This window comes from Terrapene carolina, unplaced genomic scaffold, assembly GCF_002925995.2.
Source record: "Terrapene carolina triunguis isolate 2854851 unplaced genomic scaffold, T_m_triunguis-2.0 Scaffold67, whole genome shotgun sequence".
NCBI lineage: Eukaryota > Metazoa > Chordata > Testudines > Emydidae > Terrapene > Terrapene triunguis.
The window spans coordinates 18,996,116-19,021,214 of record NW_020664418.1 but is presented as its reverse complement, the minus strand read 5'-3'; the positions used below and the strand labels follow the sequence as shown (position 1 = coordinate 19,021,214).

The 25,099-nt window shown below is 40.4% G+C and overlaps 1 protein-coding gene across 1 annotated transcript in view; it reads left to right on the top strand.

Annotated features, from left to right (window-relative positions):
- The window catches only part of TLN2 (talin 2), a 183,990-nt gene that overhangs the window by 88,445 nt on the left and 70,446 nt on the right, over positions 1–25,099 (top strand). The window contains exons 33-40 of the mRNA XM_024199754.3: positions 1,429–1,572; positions 1,782–1,943; positions 4,304–4,444; positions 6,087–6,268; positions 7,707–7,839; positions 9,567–9,668; positions 13,645–13,815; positions 22,932–23,078. Of these exons, the coding sequence (XP_024055522.2) occupies positions 1,429–1,572; positions 1,782–1,943; positions 4,304–4,444; positions 6,087–6,268; positions 7,707–7,839; positions 9,567–9,668; positions 13,645–13,815; positions 22,932–23,078 (1,182 nt within the window). The remainder of the gene's footprint in view (positions 1–1,428; positions 1,573–1,781; positions 1,944–4,303; positions 4,445–6,086; positions 6,269–7,706; positions 7,840–9,566; positions 9,669–13,644; positions 13,816–22,931; positions 23,079–25,099) is intronic.

Here is a 25,099-nt window from a genome sequence, read left to right as displayed (position 1 = left end):
CACAGTACATTTGTGAGGTGAGGGAAGCAATATTATGCCTGTTTTGTATGGAGGAAGAATGAGGCAGGGAGGTTAAATGAGTTTCCCAAGGTTATAGAGGAAGTAAGTGTCAGAGCCATGTCATGAATGTGTGTTTGTACCTCCCAGTTCTATGCATAGTCTCCAAGATCTTGCCCCCTCAGAACTAATTTAGTAGAAGGAAGCACAGGCAAGCCTAAGTTATTTTGAAGCTGGGTAATTTTAGCTTTATGCCTTAAGTTAATCACAAAAAAAGTGTTCTGGGAGTCATTTCTAATAAGCAGCCCATGTCTTCAAACTATACATAATCTCATTCCCTTTTAGCACAGGAAAAGAGATTATGGTAAATGTATGTTTTAGGCCCATTACAACTCTCTGGATATTTTCTCAGTATCTAAGAAGCTTAAAATATTGCAACATTCAGAGGTGGTATTAATGTTGTTGGATTGGTCTGCCAAAATTGCATACTTCAAACCAGCAAGTTATTGAGCTGCTCCCCCTGGTGACCAAAAGCTATATTGCCTTCTCAGTGGAGGAGCCAACTATAAGGGGTCATGCAGCTGCAAATTGCTCTACCGTCCCCCCTTCCGCCCAAAAAATGCAATTAATCTGTAACTGTGGGCTTCCTGGGCCCCACAGTTAGTCCTGGGTTGCTTTGTTGGGGGAGGGGACGGCCTGTGAATATTTTACTATCTGTAAGGGAAATCAGAACGAAATCTCCAAACATAGCTTTGACTATATAAATAAATCCTGATCTCTGTGGTGAGAAGGGTAGAATCATTGTTTAAATAAAAACGGAGATTAGCACTGACCATTATGTGTCCTTACCTGGGGTGTGGCCTGCAGCTGCAGGTTTCATGGGCCCTACGGTCAGCTCTAGAAACAAAGCATCTCTTTTGTGTCGTGACTAAAATGTGTAACTTTACACTTTGTTGTACACTGAAGAGGATAGTTTTTTCGTCAAGGTGTGAAAAGGTGATTTGTGGGCAACTGTAGTCTTTAGTTTTCTATTCATACTTGACCAAAATACTGGGCCCCTCAAAATCTGGCTGCTCTGGGTGGATGAAAGTTACCTTGAACAGTCGGCATCAGAGTTCTTACCTGGCTACCCTAGGGATAAATCAGTTCTCCTTCAATGCTTATTGGATAATGAATATCTTTACCCTTTGGATTTTGCTGAGCAGTTTTGTTTAGGCTAATGAGATTTCACAAATCGTATTACAGAGACACCAGCTTTTATATCCTCCTACAGACTTGTTGCTAGGCATTTATTAATAGCAGCTTTGCTATATGACTTCTAACTACAGCCTGACCACCCTGGTCAATAAACATTTGGCTGGCTCATTAAACAGCTGGAATGGGTTTAGCGTAATCTTTGCATTTGCTTTTTATTTCTTGCTCCCTTTCTAGGCCGCTTACCTGGTTGGCATCTCAGATCCCAACAGTCAGGCTGGTCACCAGGGGCTTGTCGATCCTATCCAGTTTGCCAGGGCCAATCAGGCAATCCAGATGGCGTGTCAGAATCTGGTGGATCCAGCGAGTAGCCCATCACAGGTAATTCTTTCCAGAGGATTGTAATGAGACCTTTTCTGAGTTTTATTAGGAGCCATCTGTTTGCTTTATATTGATGGTTGGTGAGGGGAAATACTCAGTTTGTGAACATAGAAAGGGTTTGAATCACTGTTTGTTCGGAATTAGAATGTCATTACTACCCCGTTCCTTTGCCTGGTTCTTCACCTTGTTTGTGCCATTTGTTTTTTCAGGTTCTATCAGCTGCCACAATAGTGGCCAAGCATACTTCTGCTTTGTGTAACGCTTGTCGTATCGCTTCATCAAAGACAGCCAACCCCGTTGCCAAGAGACATTTCGTGCAATCTGCTAAGGAGGTTGCAAACAGCACTGCCAACCTGGTGAAAACTATCAAGGTACATGTTCTCTTTCGTTGTGCTTTTATTTCTCCTCTGCTCTGCTGAAACAGAAGATCTGGTTAACAGTATCTCCTTTCTCTTTGCAGTACACTTTTTAAAATATTGTAATTCATTAGGAGCCCTCATCATGGACCAAAACCCCATTATGCTAGGTACTGTACAGACACACCTTGTGTAAACTGGAAAGCTGTAACACTTTAACTGTACTGGTATAGTTCAAGTGGCACAAGCCTCCTTAGTGTGGATGCAGTTATAAAGAAGCTGTATAAATAGTTATGAATCGCTCTACTGGTATAAAGGGGCTTTATACCATAGAGCTATTCCCATATGGGAAGGGATATAAGCTATACTGCTATTATTTAGACAGACAGACAGACAGACACACACACACACACTCTCTCTCTCTCTCTCTCTCTCTCTCTCTCTCTCTCTCTCTCTCTCTTAAAAAGATTATTACAGTTGCAAAGTCAAGCACTCAAAATGCAATCTGTGCAACCTTAATTTGACCCCTTGTGCATATGCATTGTGATACAGTCTTTAATTACATGATCACATACCATTTTTTCCACAGGACTCCTGCCTCATTGAGTACATAGAATGGATGGTGCTCACTTAATGAGCAGCTGTTCAATATTGTTTTATCCTTCCCATTCAATGTGTGGTCCATGTCTTATTTACTGTACATTATTAAACTGCTGCTTTGAAGATAGAAGCATTAATGTGTTCTGGGGCTTTTCTCAGTGCTCATCACTATAATATCCGAGTGCTTCACACTCAGATGACATTAATTTATCTTCACAACACCCAGCAAATAAAGCAGGGGTCCTACAGACAACAGCTTTCTTTGCTTCACAGCCATGATAGATCCTCAGAGCAGGTCCATCCTGTGCACGGGCAGAAGACTAGAAAAAATTGTACGTGATTGTGGAATTAAAGATTGTATCTTGATGTATAAGCACAAGGGAAACTAATTAAGGTTGCACAGGCAACCTTAATTCTTGCAGCTCTTAACTTTTGAGTGCTTGCCTTCGTAACCTTAACAAAATGTTCTTTTAACGTAGTTTTGTATGTGTAATTCCCTAGGTTTTGGGGCCGGGGGGGGGGGAGGTTAAATGAAAGAACAGGATAGACCTGCTACAAGGATGGAAAGTTTCATCCCAAACACTTAAAGTTTGGCAAAGTTATAAGCAACTAAAATCAGGGTTGTCTAATGAGAAGTGTTGGGCAACCTTAATAAGAGGAGAGACTAGATTCATAGATTTTAAGGCCAGAAAGGACCATTGTGATCATTTGGTCTGACATCCTGTATAGCGCAGGCCATAGAACTTCCCCAAAATAATTCCTAGAGCATATCAGCTATGCTTATAGGCATGTGTACACTTGAGCTTGTACTTGTATATCGGTAAAACATCATACCCTAAGTGGCACAGTAACACTGGTACAACTTTCAAGTGTAGACCAGGCCTAAATGTTCTTGCTGCATATGAAACAGGTGACCTCTGCAACTCTCACTGTTAGTTGTCTGGAATCCAGGGTTTGAGGTTGGTGAGACCCTCTCAGGGGCTCTGCTTGTGTATCAGAAATAACACTCAGAATTGAGAGAGACTAGCTTGTTTCAGAGTTGAAATATACAAGTTAAAATAATATTTAACTTTTGTTAAATGTCAACCATTTGTTTTCTAAATACCTCCCTGAATTCCTGTAGGAAGTGGTTTCTCTTCTTGTGAGAAGGAATGAAGCTTGTGAGAAACCTGGGAATCATGAATCTGAATCTTTCAGTAAGCCATTAGGTGGCCTGCTGCTAAAATTCTTGTAAAACAACTATATTCAGAGGACTTGGTTTTATGATTTTACACTGAAGCTGTTTTCATGTTGAGCTATTTCCTGCGAGATTATGAAGGAGATGAGTTCACTTATGTGAAAATGAGTCAATAACAGCTATGAAGACGAATGTCTGGCTTAGAGGTTTTGTTTCCAAGAAAAGGATCAACTTGTTAGCAACTTCCACCTCTGTGGACTTGAGGTATTAAAACATGATTTATGGGAAGTCATCAGAGTGCAATTATTTTAAGCTTTTTTCCTGTTCTTCATAGCAGCACAGATGCTTTGGGCTTGGGGTCAATAATCATATGAATAAGTGAAGAAACATACTGTGTTAAATTTTACTACTTTTGTCTAAAGTGTTAAGATCAGTCTTGTGTCTGGAGGAACTTCCAAATCTATTTGCAAATCTCAAATGTTATAAATGTTTTGAAAATTACAATAAATTAAACCATCTTCCTTTAGTATGTGACCCTGCTGAGCCTTTACAAATGGGCTCTTGCATTCCAGAGACTAATTGTCATGTTCTTTGCCAGGCCCTAGATGGTGATTTCTCTGAAGATAACCGCAATAAGTGTAGAATTGCGACTGCACCTTTGATTGAAGCTGTGGAAAATCTGACAGCATTTGCTTCCAATCCAGAGTTTGTCAGTATACCAGCCCAGATCAGCATGGAGGTAGGTAGAGAGTTGTATTTGTATCACAAAGTAAGCATGCGAGGTGTCCTCCTGCCCTCAAGATAGCTTTATCATCAAAGTTAAAATGTAGAGTTAGACTTTTGTGATCAAGAAAGCCTTTGAAGAACTTGATCCTACATTGAGTTCCATGTGGGCATGCAGAACTCATTGCAGGATCAGGGCCTACGATCCCAAATCAGGAACAAAATGTATGTAGATTTAAAGTAACAAGTGATCCACTGTCAACCAAAGGAGTGGATAATCCTTTATTTTTCTTAGTTGGCCAGTCCTGTGTTCAAGATTCCTTCTTTTCCCTTGAGAATTGCTTGCAGCACAGATACATGAAACACAGTTTTTCCCCACATTCCCTGTACAACTGCTACCCTGCGACAAAAGCACATTCCTGGTTTAAACCTCTACCCTAGCTGAAGGGCTGATCTCATCTGCCATGCTGCATTCCTTGAGTTCCTTCATATGGACCTCTTTCCGTTAACCACTGACCTTGAATTTTGTACAAGCATGACAAGCCTTGTGATGCTGCGATAACAACTTTTATCTCTTGTTGCTAGCTTGTAATGTGGTACTAATGACTTGCACGTTGTGTCAGATAGTTCTCGCCATCTGGTGAAGTCATAAATCTTCCAGGTTTCAAAGGCAGCATTACAGTTTAAAATGAAATTATCACTAGGATGCACTGAATGGCATTACATGACAGTGGGAATTTGTGCTGACAAGAAGTATTTTTTTGTGGGGAGTTATGTTTCACAAAACCATTTAACATGCAGGTAGGAAATTCAGGGTGTTTCAGGAGACTAAAGCTTGTTCAAAACTATGTAAAATCCCATTGTAACAGAGCTCATATAGCATTGCAGACATGTTCAGAGTTGATTTGCAAACTGTTTCCTGCTTTCAGTGGCCTCATCCCAAACTGGAGATAGCAGAAGCAGAGGATTCAGAAACTGTATGTGTCTGGATCCACATGTTGTGGGACTTAATGTAATCCATAGGCTTGGGGCCTGCCCCCTCCATGCCTGTTGTAGTTGGTGTTTCTAGCTTGCTGGCATCCAATCAGGATATTAGGTGCAAATATTGTAACCCAGTTACAATATTTTAATCCATATTCAACTAGTCCTCTGAGAAGGTATGTTTGCCGACATCTCATAATGGTTGCAACTGGCTATCATGCTGCTAAATTATACCCACCAGTTCTCCATTTGGCAGGAGTCATGGGCTTCTCCTCTTTTCACTTGAATATATCCCCTTTGCTAATCTGAAAGTGGTCTCCTTAAGTACAGCAAACAGAAAACTAGCCAGATTTTTTTGCTTTCTACGGTGAATTTACTGCAGTAACTTCTCCTCGTCTAATATTACATGATGGTGCAGTTCTTGATGATCTACTCATGCCCTAAATAGAACCAGTTCTTCAGGAGCAAAATGAACTGATGAGTTCCAAGGGTGACTTACAAATGTTCTGCATTTCCTGCTAGTGCGGGAGAGATGAATAGTTTCAGTGTTATGTTCAGTCCTCCCTCAATACATGTCTTTGTTAGCATGCAGGCGAGTACAAGCGTTTGCCACTCGTTTTGAAGAAGATTCTAATTCTGTTCCTTGTGCCTGTGTCTTGCTGCTCTTTTGATCACAGGGATCTCGAGCACAGGAGCCAATTCTGATTTCTGCCAAGACGATGTTGGAGAGCTCAGCTTTATTGATCAAAACTGCTCGTTCGCTGGCTATCAATCCAAAAGACCCACCTACTTGGTCTGTACTTGCTGGGCATTCGCACACGGTTTCAGATTCAATTAAGAGTCTGATCACTTCCATTAGGTGCGTTTTCTGTCATAACTTTTTTTTATCTTCCACTCTCATGCCGTAATGCCCCAGCACCTTATCCAGTAATGTGGAATAAAATGGTAGTACCTAATGGCCCATGCTGCCGTTGTCATTTTATCGATGAAAACCATATAAAGGGACTCGAACGCCATTTGCTTTCCATAGAGCAAATATTTCTTATCCTATATACTGAATAGTAAGTCGTGGCTAGTTAAAGGGACGAGGGAGCCGTGGTAAGAAAGTTATTTTTTGTCTATTGCCCTCCATGATTTTATTCGTTCTTAGAAGCTTGAAAATAAAATTTAATTCCTTAGCAGCTTGTGCTTTTGTCTGTTTGACAAATATTGATTGCATTCTATGGTACACAAGGTCTTTCTGTTTGTACTTTGTGCGCAGTCATCATTGCTTTGATGATTGCACAGCTCTGGAAAGTGGGGGTTTTGCCAAGTTCCTCCTTTTATTGAGTTTAAAGCAAATAGAGCAGAAAATATGGTAGGGCCTATGTAAATTGGAACATATTTAAAACATACTTAGCAGTATGCAGAACATGGAAAACATTCCCTACAAATGACAATAATTTTGAGGCAAATCAAATGGGATGTCTAGGATTCTGATTCAGCAAAGCACATTCTGAAGTGCTTAGCTATATCAGGACCAAAATAACTTGAATGCTTGTTCTCTACTACAGTTTTTTTTCTGTTTTCTTTATAAGATTGTTCTTGTGTGTGTGTGCGCACGCGTACCTTAATTTTAGAAGAATCACTAAATCTCTTGTATGCAAACTTAAACACGCATGAAAAGAGGGATTACATTATGTATGATAACTGTTAGTGGAACTGGGTACTGAGTGAATAAACTGTTTGTTGGTGGCTGTGTACTGCATCTAAGGTAATATTGTCCTTTCAGGATTTTATACTTCAACTACAAACTGCCAGTCTAGATTAAAGTCCCACAGATTAATTTCCATTAAAATGTATTTGCATTTGAGAGTAAAACTTACCTAATACCCAAGGAGATCTTCATGGAGCTATTGGCTGTTTTCTCCCCTGCATTCAACAGAAGGTGGGAGGCTTTGTTCATCTGTCTCAGTTGCTCCTAAAGTCCTGCTTTTTCAAGTCCTCTGCCATGGCCACCTTGGGAGGGCTCTTTTCTGAGGTGGCTAGTGCAGCTACTTATTCACCTGGGAGAGTATCATGGTTCTGCTTCATTAAAGGCTCCCTTTTCTTGCCAAATCCCTAGGACTTACATGCCACAAAACATCCAGAATATCTCAGCTATTTGTGTCTCAAACCCTTATTGGTACAACAAACCTAGTTCTCTTTCTTGCTGCCCCACTTGTAGTGTATTGTCTATTAATGAAATAAATTTGTGTGTGAATTCATGAATGAGGACCTCCTTCAACCTTAAATTACCATATCTTCTTTTGTTTCAGGGACAAAGCCCCGGGCCAGAGAGAATGTGATTACTCCATTGATGGAATCAATAGATGTATTAGAGATATTGAGCAGGCTTCCCTTGCAGCAGTCAGTCAGAACTTGGCCACAAGGGATGACATCTCAGTTGAGGTAAGGCAGACTGCACTGTAACTGAGTAAAATTAAGCACTCATACTTGCCTTTTGCTTTTCTTCATATCAGAAGGAAAACATTGGAACTAGGAACTGTGTAGAGGCAGCACAGACTGTCCTCAAGGGAGAAATTTTCCCATTAGAAGGCTCTTACAGCGAATCCGCAAATTTGTTCATGGGGAGACTGATTTCTGGCCTAATCTGGGGTGTTTAATGGTGGTGTTAATAGGGCTTTATGATAGGGAAGGTAGTGAGGCAAAATGAAATTTGGGATGACATTGACATGTGTCTATTGGACAATGGAGCTTGCTTAAATTGTATATAAGATTGTAAGATGGGGAAAAAGCAAGGGAACCAGAAATGCAGATGAAATGAGTGTTTTGTTAAGGGTGGATGACTAGATGCGATTTAGCAGCTCATCAGAGCAGGCCTGAGGGACATCATTTTTGCATATTTGCTTTTGTGCCTTAATACTAAGATATCATACATTGATCAACTGCTAGAGTAAATTGGACAGCAGACAGCACAGTCCCACGCTAAGCATTCCACATTGCAAGTGTTCAATATATTCATGAGAGAAAAGCTGCTAACAATTACTCATAGCATGTAGTGAGCACTCTGAGTGATAAACTTCATATTTTAAGTAAAGTTCCTCATTAATAGTAAATGTTATCACTGTCTCTGTCTCCTACACAAAACAGCTTTACATTTGCTTCCAATTTTAATGAAATTGGTATGAAGTTCTTCTCTCTCAAATTTGCCCTCTTGCATTTGCACATGAGAGTGGTTATTTATTTTCAAGCTAAGCAACACTGCTAGATACACCACTAAAACTTTTATCTTCCTGGAGTGGCTCAAAAGAAATAAAAGTGCATAAAGTTACCACAAAAGTGGTTTGTTTGTTTTTTAAAAACAACTTAATTCCTCTTTCCTCTTGTTAAAAAGGTCCATCCTGTTTTGCACCTTGCTAATAGTGTTAGAAGTTTGAATAAGCATTACTCAAGCTACCAAGTTTTATTTAAAGCAATATGTAAATAAAGCAAATCATAAAGATGCTGTTTTATTTCTTGTTTTTTGCAGGGTGAGCTAAATCCTGGCTACCAAGGCATTAACTGCCTTTGAACTAGAGGGAAATAGTTCTAGTATTGGCATTTCTAACACCTGTCCTTCTTTAGCCTTATGTCTCCACTGCGTATTTTGGAGACCAGTCCATATCTCCTACTTGGAGATTACTTATTTTTCCGTTCCCTTTCATATCAATGTATATGGAGTCCACAATTAAAACTTTCCTCTTTGTGCTGCACTGTTGCCTTGAAAGTGCTGATTCATGTTTAGCTCAGCAGTCCTGGTGAGTTTTCTGAGCAGTCTAATGTCATTAAATCAGAGGCAACAATAGCATCACTTGTCATGTTACTACTGGAGCTAGAAGCGAATGGAGGAACAGGCACTGCAAGCCAGAGCTGGAAGGAGCTTTTTTTCCGCCTTGCCTCATGATTATGTACAGCAAACAGCCTCTGTCAGGGCACCCCGCAAGAGGGGAAGATAAATGTGGAGAAATGGACAAGCATGTAAATAAAACTTACTAGTTTGCATCTGTTCTTTATACTGTTGAATGTGGTTTGACAGAGTTCTTTGCAGTTCAGCTGGCATGAGGGTATCTTGTGAAATAGTGTGGCTCAGTGAATGAATTGCTGTGGAAAGAACTGACAATGTCTCTTTTTGTTAGGCTTTACAGGAGCAGCTGACATCAGTTGTTCAGGAAATTGGGCACCTTATTGATCCCATAGCAACAGCAGCTCGGGGAGAGGCAGCTCAGCTGGGACACAAGGTACTTGGTCCTGTATTTATTGTAATTTCTAAAATCCTGGTTCCTTTGAGTGTATGGAATTGTCTTGTGTCAGTAATGAGACAACGGTAGATGCTACAGTGTGTTGTAAGCTTATTCACATTACACTAAAAATGTACAGGGAAATATGGGTTGGGGGAAAGATCTTGGATTCCTGAAGGTAGAAAATTTAAATCAGAGACAAAAATTGTTTGAACCTATTTGCCTAATTATTGCGAAGTACAGGACATGCAAGATTGCTCACTGTCCTCGGGCTACTTCGATACACGACCATAATAGCTTCAATTCATGGCCACACGAGGGTGAATTGAGGACTGATCTTTGGAGTTAATTCTGGATTTTTAGGGTTTTTATAAGTTTAAGTGCTTTTTAAAGTAATTATTTCATTAAAAAAAGTCCTTTGCGTTCTTTTCATTTTGGATTTTAATGATGCTTTTTAAAATGTCTGCTTCTTTATATCCCTAACACTGTGGGTATTGAGTGCTTTTCCTGTTTAGCATATAACTAGGTGTTTTAGGACTTATTAAAAATGTCTAATTACATCTTGAAGACCTCAGTCTATTGCATTAACACTTGCTTAATCGCAAAAATGTTTATTTTTAGATTGATGTAGCAAATATGCAGATCCTTGGCAGGTGGAATCATTAAAAGGTGGTATGTCAATCCACAGTGAGGGGAGGAGGAGTTAAATGGGTCTTTGACATAACTAGTAGAGCTCAACAATGCTAATCGGTGTTAAAATATCAGTACAGATGTACGGTATAAAAAACCTAAGATATAAAAAGGACATGTTATGCAGCTGATTTTCAAGCTTCAGTAGCTTACCCCTTTTAAATTCCTGGTGCCCTGCCAAATTTTCCTTTAGAAGTCTAGTCATGGGTGAGTTACTGAAAGGCCAATACAACTTGTATCAATTTAAAAATTGCCAAATGTGTTTAACTGTAAAAGCAACATGGCTCAGGCCTGCAGTTCCAGTGAAGATTTGCTACTGAATGTTGTCTTCAAAACGGAAAGATTATGGAGAGGCTCGGACTCAGGTTGTGCTATAAACTACTACAATAGATGTGTGTTGTAGTGTACAAAACACTTGTTCCTCTTGGGGCTTTAGTTTAGCATATTAAACATATAAAAAACAACTGTTGCCACCTTACAAAGTTATATGTACTGGGTTTTAGCAGTTTCTCAGAAATTACTTATTACCATATTCTGAAATATATTTAATTTTGAGAACGATAAATGTAATCTTTCTATGTCAACCCATTTAACATGTGAAAGACAGAAGCAAATAATTATTTCTTTTATTTTTGTCTTCATGTGCTAGATTTTCTGAAACTTGATATCTATTGGTGTCTATTTAGTTCTGGATAATCATTAAATAACTGAGGCATTTGATATTGCCTTGGTTTATAGCAACTTTGTATACCATGATTAGATTAATGTTTTCTTTGGCTCAGAGTAACTCAGACTCTAAATCAGTGATTCTCAGATCTCAGTGGTTCAGGAGCTAAAGGAGCAATCAGCATTATCCAAAAGAGCCACAATAGAGTGAATTCATTGTTTCATTTACTAAAGTACTATATATTCATATTTAAAACAATCTGACTAGGGAAATAGTTAGGTTTCTAGATATATAAAATTCTCACAGCAAAATGACTGACCAAGTATTATTATTTTATCAACTACAGTTGGTTAATAAGATACTAATCCTGATTGGTTAATAACTTAGATTGGTTAATAATTAAATCACGGCATTTTGATATCATGTGCTCCAAAGAGCTGTAGGAGACACATTAGAGAGCCACAGTCTGAGCATCAGTGCTCTAGATGGAAAAGATGTGTGCTATTAAATGGTCATCTCCATCCTCTTGCCCATGCATGGTGGTTCTTTATATACCAAATAAATCAGCTATTCTCTATGTGGGAACGTCCACCGTTTTACATGAATAAAGTGATATGGTTTCCACAGCTTCCTTTGAAAGACTTTGCCACCATTTAATAGATCTCACATTTAGAAAGTCTCTCTTGATATTCGGCCTAACTTTCTTTAGTTTCATCCTGTTTCTTGTTTATGTTTTTGTAAGCAAAAGAAGGAAGAGGAATTACTTGGATGTTTCCAGGCTTCAAATATTAGTTGACCATTATCCATTTAGTCAATGTTTTACTGAATTAGACATAAATATATTTTTAGCTACATTATACTATATTTTTATGTACTACTGATTTTTCCTCCTAAGCCAGTTGTTGCAGAAACTTAATCATTTTTATAGCTCTTCTGAGAAGTTCTTTCACTTTAATGTCTTTCCATTTCTGGAAAGGACTGCAGAACTGTGTGCTATATTCTACATGCTGTTTCAGCAGTGCGCGATGGATTGCTATTTATGTGTGTTGTGATGTCTTACCTCGAAGTAAGCAGGTCCAAAGTCATACTGACTTCCTTGCCAACAGCTGTGATAGATTCTACATCACAGGCAATTTTTAAATCAAGATAGGATATTTTTCCAAAAGATAGATTCTATCTCAGCAGGAATTAATTTAGGGAAGCCCTATAGTCTCTGTTACAAAGGAGGTCAGACTGGCCTCAGAATATTTTAATCTTTTAGGAGATTTAAAGCCTGCTCCTTCTTGATTACTTCTCGAGTGGAACCAAGACCATTCATGTTGTATTGGTTCTCAAACTTTTGTATTGGTCATCCCTTTCACACAGCAAGCCTCTGAGTGCGACCCCCCTCATCAATTAAAACACTTTTTTTTATATTTAACACTATTATAAATGCTGGAGGCAAAGCAGGGTTTGGGGGTAGAGGCTGACAGCTTGTGACCCCCACATAATAACCTCACGGCCCCCACTTTGTCAAATTTTCATTTCATTTCATTTGCTTTGGGTGAGTTGTGTGTCAGCCAGTAGTGGAGGGCCTTCAGCAGCACAACAGTGAATTAGTTGAGTAACTTGGGGAAAGAATGAGACTACATGAGCTTTTGAAGAACGTCTCCGTACAGGAAAAAAGTCAAACCAGAATAAGGTAGCTCAGAATAAATTACCAGTGGAATTGGTCTTGAGGTACTGCAACGAAATATATGCAAAGTATTGATTCCTTTTAACCTCTATTGGACAACTTCTGTCAAACTGTTTTTGTTAGTCAATTGAGAAACTGTTTATTCTTCCATTTAAATGTTATTTATAAGAACCACCTCTGTTTCTGTCTAATCCACTCTGCTATACTTGTTACGTGCTTGAATCTATTGATGCTCACTATCTTAAGAGTATAAGCGTGTGATTTGGCCACTTCACTCCCTTACGGACCTGCTTATTTGTGGTAGAACAGCAGACTATATCCTGAGGCAATATTAGCCCTTCAGCAAAATATAGCATCTTAAAAAATGTTTCTGAATCATTCAGGTCTTTTTTGGGATAAGACTTAAATGAGGCTTTCAGAGAAATTTGTTTGTTCCTTCATAGAGACAGTAATTGTCTGAAAGGTTCAAAATACAGACTGTCTATCTGAGATCAAATAAAGCTCTTCTGAAATTCCAGGTGCAAGACATTCTACTCTGTTATCTGTTGTCTGCAACCAAACATGAGAAATTCCAGCGTTTAATTACAGATCCTTCCCCATGTGGTGGAGGAGACTGTCTTCGTTTATGCCCTTAAGTACTGTCTGACTTCCATGTCAGTTTTGAAAACAATTGGATCTGACGTCAGAGTCTCACACGCAAAGTTGAGAACATCTGAGAGGGAAGCATTGCTATATTGCAGCGTTCACAGCTGAAGAAGAGATGGAATACCTTAGGAAGACATTAGAATGAACTATATTTCATGCTAATCTGAAGCATTATGAAGGTGTGCTATTCAAATTATGCTCAAAGAACAGCTAGAGATCTCCTTGATGTTAATTAGAGAGGGATGTTGTCTCCTCTCGGAAACTGGATCGCAAGCTTTTCATCATTTCTGTTGTCTTAGGTTACGCAACTGGCGAGTTACTTTGAACCCCTGATTTTAGCTGCGGTTGGTGTGGCATCCAAGATGCTAGATCATCAGCAACAGATGACTGTCCTGGACCAGACAAAGACACTAGCAGAATCTGCCCTCCAGATGCTGTATGCAGCCAAAGAAGGAGGAGGAAATCCCAAGGTATAGTACATGTGTGTAATGAAATGGGAGCGGTCATTAGAAACAGTCATCTGAAATGAATCCTGCAGTGTTAGAGTGGAATCTAGAAAGTAGCAGTGGACAATAGGATTGTATGTTAATTATCAGATATTTTATTTTCTCATAATGGTGACTCACAGATAAGCCCTTCTGCAAGTTTGTTATTTTCCTAAGAATTTAAGTCTTTGTTGTTTTCCTTTCAATTGTGAAAAATAGCAGCAAGCTAAGATCATTAGGGGAAAACTATATTCTGACTGCTGTGTGAAGTATTAATAATATTCTAAGCATGCACACACAGTTTTAGTTACATATGATATAGAAAAATGCTTGTATATACATTAAGCATTCATCTTTAGTGTATACTAGCCAGGCTTTAACTTTCATTAATTTATTTAATTACCGCCACAATTGTCATGGTAAAGGACAGGCAAATAGAATTTTGTGCTAGGTTTCCAAGTATTTGACAGTTTTGCAAAGCTGTTGTAATATATAACAGTATATTAAGACCTCCAGAAAAATGTGTAGCCAATAAGTCTTTCACACATTAGATGTTAGCTGAACTGATGAATAACTCAAAGATTTTGCCTCATTTATGTTTTTGTAAGAAGAAAAGGAATAACTTGATTATAAAATGGCTCCCCAAGCATCTGGAAAAAACCCTAACTACTTTTTTAAGGATCAGGAAATAAAGAATACATAGTAACAGAGCCAAATATAATGTCCATTTAATTTAGAGGTTATTAGAATATAACAATGCTTGGTCAATATATGAACTAAAAAATGCCTCCAGTTTTCCAGTGTTGGAGTTACTAATTGTACAGCATGTCACTACTGATTTACAGCAGCTGACACAAACAGGATGGACACAAATTATCACTGTGTGCTTTTTCTCTCTCTCTATCTCATTTGGTTGAAAATATAATTATAAAAATCTTATTGCTTAACAAGATCCCTGAACAAAACAGTCCATGCAGGTTGTGTGAAGGTGCTTCTGTGGTTATCAGGGCAGAGAGAAGGGATGGCTTGGAGATACAAGCACCAGGTTTGGAACACTTAATCACATCTTTGAATCCTGACAGGGTCAGTTCAGCCCATCCTTTTGAATAGTCAGTAAAATACTGTTTACTGTACAGGCAGTCCTCGGACTTACAACACGATTGGTTCCTGAAAATTATGTTGTAACTCGGAACCGCAGTCCACTCCATTGCGGGACCGACCATCATAAAGTCAAAACCAATTGTCATAAGTCGAATCAGGGTGTCAGTTCAGAAGTGTCATAAGTGCCATTCGTCGTGAGTCGAACGTCGTAAAGTTCAGGACTGCCTGTAGTTTATGCTTTGGGGGGGTGTGGGGGCACGGGGTATTGGTATGCTCAAGACCTTAAAAGCCAGTCTTGTTGGCTTTGAGATTCCTGGGTACTGATTGCAAGAGCGTGTCCTTGGCCAAAGTAACTTGTATTTTTACCTTCTGCCTCTAATGTTCTTTGGGTTGTGCGCGGCCTTCTTTGGTCAGCTGCTTCTTTCCAGCCTCATGAAGGGTTTGCATTTCCATGGTGTGTTCTGCATATGGTTTAGGAAGTATTCCATGTAGATGTTGCCTAACTGGGTGCATATAAATTGTTTTTGAACTCTGAGACTTTCAAATGGCGACAGGGCTGATGGATTTAGAACAATGTATCTCGTTTAGAAAGCAGTTGGGTAACTAAAACTACTTTACACATAAGCTTAACACACTAATACCCGTGTAGAGATGGTCAGGTGCAAAAAGGTTTCCTTTGTATCTGAGCCAAAACTCATTGAAGTCAACAGAAGGATTCTCTTTGACTTCAGTGAATTCTGGTTCAGGTTCCTTATACGGAGTCCTGGCTGGGCTGGGGAGGACAGGACTTTCTCTTCCCCTGCACGGCATCCAGGGCCGCGTCAGACCCACCCCCAGGTTTCTTCCCCGACTGTAGGAAGCTCTGCAAACTCCCTTCCTCCCTCCCCCCACCCTGTGCTTCCTGCACCCATAGCTTCTCAGCTGCAGGGGGAGGGATCACTGTACAGGGAGCTATTTCTCCATCTGCCCAACTCCCGTGCAGCCAGACCCCCTCATACCCAGACCATCCCAGCGAGCCTCACTTCCCCCCCTGTACCCAGAGCCCCACTCCCCTTGTACCTGACCACCCTAACAAGCCACCTGGGTCTCCACCCTACCAAGTCCCAACCAGCTGCACCTGGATCCCCACCCCAATGAGCCCCACTGCCCCAGCATCTGGACCCCCTCCACTGAACCCACACACACCCAGACCCCCCCCTCACTGAGCCCCAACCACCTTTACCTAGATGGACCCCCCTGCAGAGTCCCATTACCGTTGCACCCAGAACTCTCCAACAAGCCCCTGTGCATCCAGATCTCCCCCACACCTGGATCCCCCACTGAGCCTCCCGCACCCAGATTGCCCCACACAGAACCCTGTCAACCCACACCTGGATCCCCCCACACTAAGCCCCTCCACACTTGGATCCTGCCTTGCTTAACCTGCCTACCCAAATCTGGTGCACCTGTCACAGAGAGGCAAGGCCCTGGGGTGTTTCTGGGGCTGGCCCGGTCCTTGCACTGTGTCAGGTTTTTGTGAAGCCTCACCACTGAGTCCGTGTCCTGGAGGGGGAGCTCTGCATACTGATCTCCCACCTCTGTGCAGCCAGTGTCCTGTGCTCCCCAATGTCATGCTGGAACCTCCACATTTATTTGACAAATAAAATTTGTGGAATTTTGCAGAATTTTAAAATATTGTGTGCATAATTTTTATTTTTTTGGCGCAGAATGCCCTCAGGAATACTATACTTCAGGAAGACCTCTCAGATGACATGGGACCAATGTTACTTCATGGTGGGCACTAGCCTCCACAGATACTTGCCTTTTGGGCTGAGCAATTGGGGGGGGGGAGTTTTCTTCCAGTGTAGTGCAGAATAGGATGGGCCTTGGGTTTGCTAATACCCATTGTCTGTTGGAGGCAATGGCACCTACCTTTGTCTGTCAGGTGACCCTTTCTGGATGAATCCACAAAAGGGCATTGACACCTACAGAATGATTTAATGGAGGCATCTAAATATCTCTTGAATGTTAACTTCTGGCCATTTCCAATCTGAGCTGGACTCTGAACAAAGGCATTGAGGTGAGAGCTCCCTATTGCATTCCCATTCCATGGAGCCATTCTGTCCATATATAAGTCTTCTTTCCTTGCGCTATCGAGTTGCCGGCTCTTGAGCACACCTCTCAGAATGTTTTCTCAGTGAGACTTCAGAAGTTGACTGTGTCCAGTTGGTGTCCTCGGGTTTGTCTGCTACCAGACCTTCTTTCAGAGCAACTGCAGTTGCACAGTTTAATCCTAACACTTTTGTCCCGTCTACACTCACTCCACATTCATGCAATCTGAATTGTTCATAGTACTTCAAAAAAAGTGCATCAACCGTATGGTATTTAAATAAATCGGATGGTGATTGTATGTTTCAGCTTATGTTATCTAAATCCCACAGTGTGTTCTAAAATTTGGTAGTGAGCGTAATTGCCTGTTGGCTTGTTTCTTCTGCTAGGCTTGCTCTGATTGCATGTTGCCTCATCTTGTTCAGTAAACACTGACTTCCTTCATTCCCGTCCTCCACTTCTTCTCGATTAATAAATTGGGCATCATTATTGACATTGAATAATGCAGTATCACAGACCTAGGATATAGGGCAGAGATGATAGGGAAATACAAATGCTGTATCCTCGATTGTTGGCAATACCAAGGAACATCGGGGCTGATATTTAAGGACTCCTGCAAGAGTTAATTTAGAATTTAATGCTTAAAAAAATACTGCATTAGCTTGAGCATATCCCATGCAGTGCCTCCAGGTGAGCCAATACTTGCATACATAGGCTTTTATACTTCACTTTGCCACACTCACGCAAGTCTACTGTGTAGCCTGGAAAAGACTTTTGATCAATGCAGCCATTGTTTATCCTTTCTGCTGCCTGTGCTTGGCTGCTCGGTTTACGTTTGTATAGTAGAGTGAACAAAGATGGTTCCATCTGTTCTGAAGATGCCTGACAAGGAAATCTTTTCTGAAGCTTGTTGCGTCACTGAAATGAAATACAGAGGAGGAACAAATGTAATAAATAAGGAACTGCTGCCTGATGATTCATTCAAACCAAGCAGAGCTTTCAGCTTTAAATTTTATATATTTTTAGTTGTTTTATATCCCTACAAGTTGCTAAATCTCTTCAGTGTGCACAATACCTAAATGTTGTATCTGTCACTGAAGGTTTGCCTAAATATAACTGAAGCACAGGAAGGAAGATGATACCAGCAAAAATGCAAAGGGAAATGGTGGAGGTTGAAGGCTGAACTACATATGCATGAAGCTCCTCACTGGACTTAACCAAATCATCTGAGCTATGATGCTTGCGTTCAAAAATCAAACTTTGTCACCTTATTCCCTTTATGTAAAAGAATTTGCTTCATTATCTTTGGGCTGTTTGGGGGAAGCGTAGAGCTATATTTTCCCTTGAAACATTTTTACCAGTGCCATTAGCTTTCCCAGGAGTTAAGAGCGTGCATGAAGAGGAGATGAGAGCACAATTCATTTATGCGTGCTTTGTAAGGAGGTATTGGTATTTCTGCCAGCTTTAGCTAGTATGTTTGGGTTGGGAGAGTTGAAAATTCAAGGTGTACAGGTCTCTGGAAAATATCTCAAACTGGAGGGAAAAAAATAATGTGGATTCAGCAGAAAGAATTGCATGGCCAAGAAGGACTAGCTCATTCCCATTGGTCCCTGTATTAGCAGTAGATCTACAGGCATATTGCTATGCCTCATCACAAGCATATACATTAAGCTGTTTATAATAGCGATGGGTTGTGTGAGTTACTCATCTGATACACTATATTAAGTAGAGCTGGTCAAAGTAGGTGATCAGGAAAATGTAGTCCCTTTTTTGTAGTTCACATTTTGAGTCTTTTTTGAGTTCTGACAATAATCTGGTCCAAAGCACATTCAACCCAGTTAATACTGTTTCTAAAACATGCTGAACTGTTATAACATACTTTTATTAAATCTAATAGTGAATTGCTCTCATTTTCTTAATTTGTCAGTCAAATTTCTCAAAGCAGTAGATCAGGGATCTCAAACTCAAATCATCACAAGGGCCACATGAGGACTAGTACATTGGCCCGAGGGCCGCATCACTGACACCTTTTCATACAACAATACAAAAGTATAGTAAAAAATGAAGAGTAATGTAGTATGCTATTAAAAGTCAATGTATTAACTTTTTTAAAACTGTAATGCAAAAAGTCAGTGCTAATTTTGACAGTCATTTCATTTTTGGCCGTTTTGCTGGCAGTGTTTTGCATCAACCAGAGCATCAATATTAGGTTTGATATCCTGAGACGAAACCAATCTCAGTGTTGCTTGCAAATTGTACCACATTCCATACAAAAAACTACACTAAGAGAATGTTAAGACTGCACAGTTGAGCACATGTGCCAAAATTAGGGTTGCACACACAACTTTTTCTCTGCCCCTTTGAGACTATGTTATCATGTAATCCTTTAATTACAGGGTCATGTACTGTTTTTCATATAATATATACCTTTTTTCTACACCCTTAAATTGTATAGCATCTTACAGTGATTTTTCTACTGACTTTTATTGCGTTGTCACAGTAGCCCAATATATGCTTACTAGCAAAGGACTTACCACTTAGCCACTCAAGTTTATGGTAAGTATGAGTGAGGGTGGGCAAATGTGTGTTGTGATGGGAAGCTGTGTTGATTTGTGCCTGGGTTGTGTTGTGCTGGGAGATTTTGGTTGATTTGTGTCGGTGGCAAATAAGGGGTGTGTACTGGGGTGATGGGCTGTCTGTATTTGGACTTGCTGGTTGTGTTGTTGTGTAGGTGGTTGTGCTGATATATGAGGTGGCAGCTAAGCACAAGGGTGTGGCTGTCGGGCCAAGTAATCCACCATCTGTGAAGTCTCCCTCATACAACCAATGAAATTGTAGCATGCAAATTAGCTATTGAGTAAGGGTGGTGATTGGTTGAGTTATCTCTGATATCACAATGGTCTAGTACGCTTGGCACAGCAGAGATACATACCTTTCTGTAGTTGTACATCAATTGTCACATCAAAATAGCTGAGGACTTCAAAATTGGTTGGTAACAGACTGCAAAACCCCCACTCCACCCCTTCCATGAGGCCCCGCCCCTACCACACCTCTTCCCACTCTTTCCCCACCCCCATTCCAACCCCTTCCCCAAAGTCTCCACTCCCTCCCTGCCCTTATTCCAACCCCTTCCCCAAATCCCCGCCCCGGCCCTGCCTCTTCTCCCCCTCCTCCCCTGAGCGTGCTGCATCCCCGCTCCTCCCCCCTCCCTCCTGGAAAGTCCTAAGCGCCGCCAAACAGCTGATTGGCAGCGGGAAGCGCTGGGAGGTAGGCGGAGGAGCATGGACGTGGCGCGCTGGGAGGAGGTGGGGAAGGGGAGCTTGGCTGCCAGTGGGTGCAGAGCACCCACTAATTTTTTCCCGTGCGTGCTCCAGCCCCACTCTGCTGGAGCCACGTGTTTGAGACCCCTGCAGTAGATGATCCAACAGTGTTGAAGAATGAGGTTAGTAAGGAGTTTTTCTGAAATGTTTCTTTTGCCTGTCCTGCCCTGACTATTACCTAAGGTGTTTTGAACCAAGATAATTTAAAGTGTATTGGGTCCTCTTCATCAACTCTACTTGACCTCAGTATGGCCTATACTATAAACCAGGGGCTGGCAACCTTTCAGAAGTGGTGTGCCGAGTCTTCATTTATTCACTCGAATTTAAGATTTCACGTGCCAGTAATACATTTTAATGTTTTTAGAAGGTCTCTTTCTATAAGTCTATAATATACAACTAAACTATTGTTGTATGTAAAGTAAATAAGGTTTTTAAAATGTTTAAGAAGCTTCATTTAAAATTAAATTAAAATGCAGAGCCCCTGGACCGGTGGCCAGAACCCAGGCAGTGTGAGTGCCACTGAAAAGCAGCTCGCGTGCCGCCTTTGGCACATGTGCCATAAGTTGCCTACCCCTGCTATAAACCTTGGGTACCTTGAGCAAGGAATCATTTTTGTCCCCTTCCCTCCCTCTCTTGGTTTGAAACCTCCCCTTTTAACTGCTCATCTTCCACCTTTGGTTGAAGCTTTACAACTTCCAGGGTGTGGGGAGTGCTCCAGGCATTATCCCCAGCTCTCTTCTATATTTCTTTTAGCCCTCTAGGTCACCTTGTTGCTAGCTTAAGGCTTGGCTTTATCTTGGCTGTCTTCACTCTATCAACTCCTGGCTATAACTTAAACTCTCACTGAATTTCTCCTTGGTAAAAGATTTTGTGTGTGTTGCATGCTCGCTCTCTCACTCACCTTACCTCAAACATCTAAATTAGCTCCCAAGACCAGAAACCTTGGAGTGATCTTTGGCTCTGGCTTTTATTCTTTCCCACATCATCCTTGACTGTACATCTCCCTGTAGGATTGTATTGGTACTAAATTCAAATTCCTCATTGATTTTTAGTGTCTCCCTAGCCAGTTCTGAAAAGTAGGAGGGCAATGTTAAATTGTGTTTTAAGTTACCTTGTATGTCTCCACTTTCTCAACTCAAACACAGCTATTTATTGCTCATCCTCTCACTCTGCACCCACTAGTTCTAGGTTCTTCCATTTATCTCTGCACTGGTGGCTGGCTCTTATAGTGATCATTTTTAGCTAAAATGTTTGAGGTCTAGTCTTAGGAAACCCGGAAGCTAAGAACTCTTGATTGTTGTTCTTCCTCTTACCACTGTGATGCAGGACAAGTTACTTCATCTCTCTGCTTCACTTTTCTAAAACTGGGGTAATGCCTCCCTCGCAGGCTATTGAGAGGATTAATGTAGTCAGTGCTTCAGCAATACTTAAAGGTGGAAAACATTACACACATGCTAAATATTTACCCATCTGAAACAAGTGAAACACTGTGGGCCAGTCTGATATCACAATGATAATAAATGTAACTGAGCAAAATCTGACCCAGAGTCACTTCCGTTGTTTAAGTCTTGCCTTAAAACTTCCTGTTTCTCTTCAAGTTATAAGTGACTGAAAAGCATGTAATCCTGCTCTGTGCTGGAGATGCTATAGAAAAATGAAATTTAGAAATGCCCACATTAAAGGAGAGCGTGTTCTCCTTCCCATTGCTTCTCTTATTTTCTTGAGTTCTTTGTGTAAAAACAAAAATGTGTTTCTACCTGGATTTTCTGTTTTCACTGATTATATGGTTCAATTGAATAGCAAACGAGCTTGTTGATGTAGACCCTAATCATATGAGATGAGGGTTTTTGATTACAGAACTCTGGATTAATTACCTGTGTCAAGAAAGATGGCTATGGAAGAATCTCTCAAGAGTCTTAATTCCTACCTAGTGCTTTGGTAATTCCACATGTGTGGGATGCTTTCCAAACCTAGTATGTGCAAAATGTTCTTTCTTTCTGCTTATGCTTTAATCTGATTTTCAAGTTGAGTGGTGTAAACAGGCTATATTGAAAGACTAGGTGCCCTACTTCCTTTCTGGCAGGGACCTTAGCAGTGCAGTTTTCAATGTCCTAAATGTTTAAAATTATCCCTGCTGAGTGGTCTCCATTGCTTTCCTCAGGTACATAATCGGTAAAGATTAAGCACGTTTGACCCATACAGCTACCATTTATGACCAGGTCTTTTCTGAACCGGTTTAAAACGGGAATGATCTGTTGCCTTTCTTTAGCTATATTTCCACTGCATTTACATGGTGATCGTTTTCCTTAATCTGTTGTCACGGAAAAGGGCTTGTTCTGTTTTAAACTACTCTGAATTTAGGGTATATTGAGTGAGTGAGGCATGCTCTTGTTTAAAGAGGCATTCTCGTTCATATGAGATTGATATGTATCATGAATCAGTCTCTTTCCTGTTTAGCTTGAAATGAGATTTTCAAAGAGGCATGGTTAAAACCACCACAAGGTGCTGCCATAATAAGCATTATTTGCAGACCAAATGACTACTCCTGCACAGATGAGCTCTTAATCTCCTCTCTTACTCTCCCCTCTACAGGCATCTCACACTCATGATGCAATCACAGAGGCTGCTCAGCTGATGAAGGAGGCAGTGGATGATATAATGGTTACACTGAATGAAGCTGCCAGTGAAGTGGGCATGGTTGGAGGTATGGTAGACTCAATAGCTGAGGCCATGAGCAAGGTGAGTATTTGGTACCTAGCAACCCCAAATTACATGGAAGGAAATTAATGGTTATCCTAGATGATACTGGCAACAATTGCTTAACATTTAATGTATGTTCCATTATACCACTAAAGTAGTTCAGAGAGCCAGATGCTAAATGTTCCTTAAATGGCCAGTGCTAAGTCAGTTCAGCTTTCTGTGCTGATGGAACATGTTTTGATATTGATCATAAAGGCCTGAAGAGTTAAAAGTGTTTCTAAATTCTTTCACTGACGTGTATTAAACAGTAAGAGGTGGGTTGGGCGTGATTTTTAAATAAAGCCCTTGCTTTTACTCAGTGACATGGCAAACACCCAAAAAGCATTCATTCAAATTGAAAGTTTATTGATTAAACACAAGAAAGAAAAACAAGCATTTGTATTGAAACTGTGTTTGAGTGATTATGCAAACAAACTTAATCAGACCTTATCAAAGCCTCTCTCACCTTTTGGAGTCAAAATATCAGTGTCCCTTATTTTCAGAGATGAAAAGGAAAAGGTTCTTTGATGAAAAGGAAAAGGTTAATTTTACTCTCAGTCCTGATCTGAAGAGCATTCACTTATCCTGTTCTTAACAAACAGATACAAGGTGAAGGAGTGACAGGATAGAAAAGAGGGGTGAAATAGGCTTTGATTGATGTTTCTGGAACACTGATTAGTTACGAGTGGATGCTTTGGCCGGCAAGTCAACCATGAGATCTGCTGCTTGGACCCTGGTTAGTTACAATCTGGTCAGGGCCATCATTTGGCGGCATCCTTTCTCTTTAGACAAGACTGGTTTGGTTGAATGCAGTATGATTGACTTCAGGATTTGATGCAAAGCCAGGAGAGTGAGATAGGATAGGAGGAACAAAATAGTGGGACAGAAAATAACACAACAAGGGGAATGCAATACAGGATCCTATGTGGCTTTGCAGTGCTGGTAATTAGATATTCTCCCGGGTTGGCTGAGGACTGGATATCATGATAATATGATGGCTTTCAGCACTCACGGGTGAAAACAAAGTTACTTAAACAAGAGCAAGGCCAGCCTGCCTTCCTTGTGGAAGAAAGTCCTTCAGTCTGGTTTACTCCTTCTGTCTGGGGATCAGGGAAGATGCGATGAGACAAGATGAGCTGGGATGCAAAGTGGGCTGTGGATGAGAGAGAGAATGTTTTTTTCAAAGTCACTTTTTAATAACCCAAAAAAGGGGAAAAGTGGGCGGCATCGTTCATCCACCTTATTATTTTATCCACCAATTAGACCTAATATCTGTCTCACTCATTTTGTTACATTAACTTCCAGCTCCACATCATCTGTTTTTAACAAGTATAATTTCAGCCGTACTTGGATTATATCGACATGGCCTTTTTTGTTTAGACTAATCCAGTTTCTCTGTTTCATTCTCTTGCACCTCTTTAAAACATTCAGTATTGTAAACAGAATGACCAGTTTTTCATGGTTATTGTAACATCTTACAAACTTTCACATGCTTTTTATAGTTGAGGTTAGGGTGACTTTGTAGGTCCAGCAATCACAACAAACCCTACCATATGAAACCATAAAACTAGGAGACAGAATTAATTGCAAAATAGTACTGATGCACATGATGGAACTTGCACTTTCAGTAGACACAAAATCATTCCCTTTTGTTAGCACTGGTGGGATAGGATTATTTTGGAGACCTATTCCATTGAGTGGTGTGCCAGTATTTAAAAAAACAATCAAAAATTAGAAATTTCAATTATTTGGTCTTGCAAATGAGTTAAACCGCCTTGTAAATGAGCACTGGAATAGTATTGGTTTAGCATTACAACATAGGTTTTTTTCCTCATTAAGTGACTCTCCCTTCTGACAACAGTCTTAGACTAGGACTTGTTTTGTCTTATTTGATAAAGATAACAATATACATAACAAGTTCCTGAAATGACAGGTGATAGAAACATTTCTGATATTCAAAGAAACAAGAAAGAGTGCTCTAAAGAGGAAATAATTGTTTTCAGATACCTCTGTGTACTGGT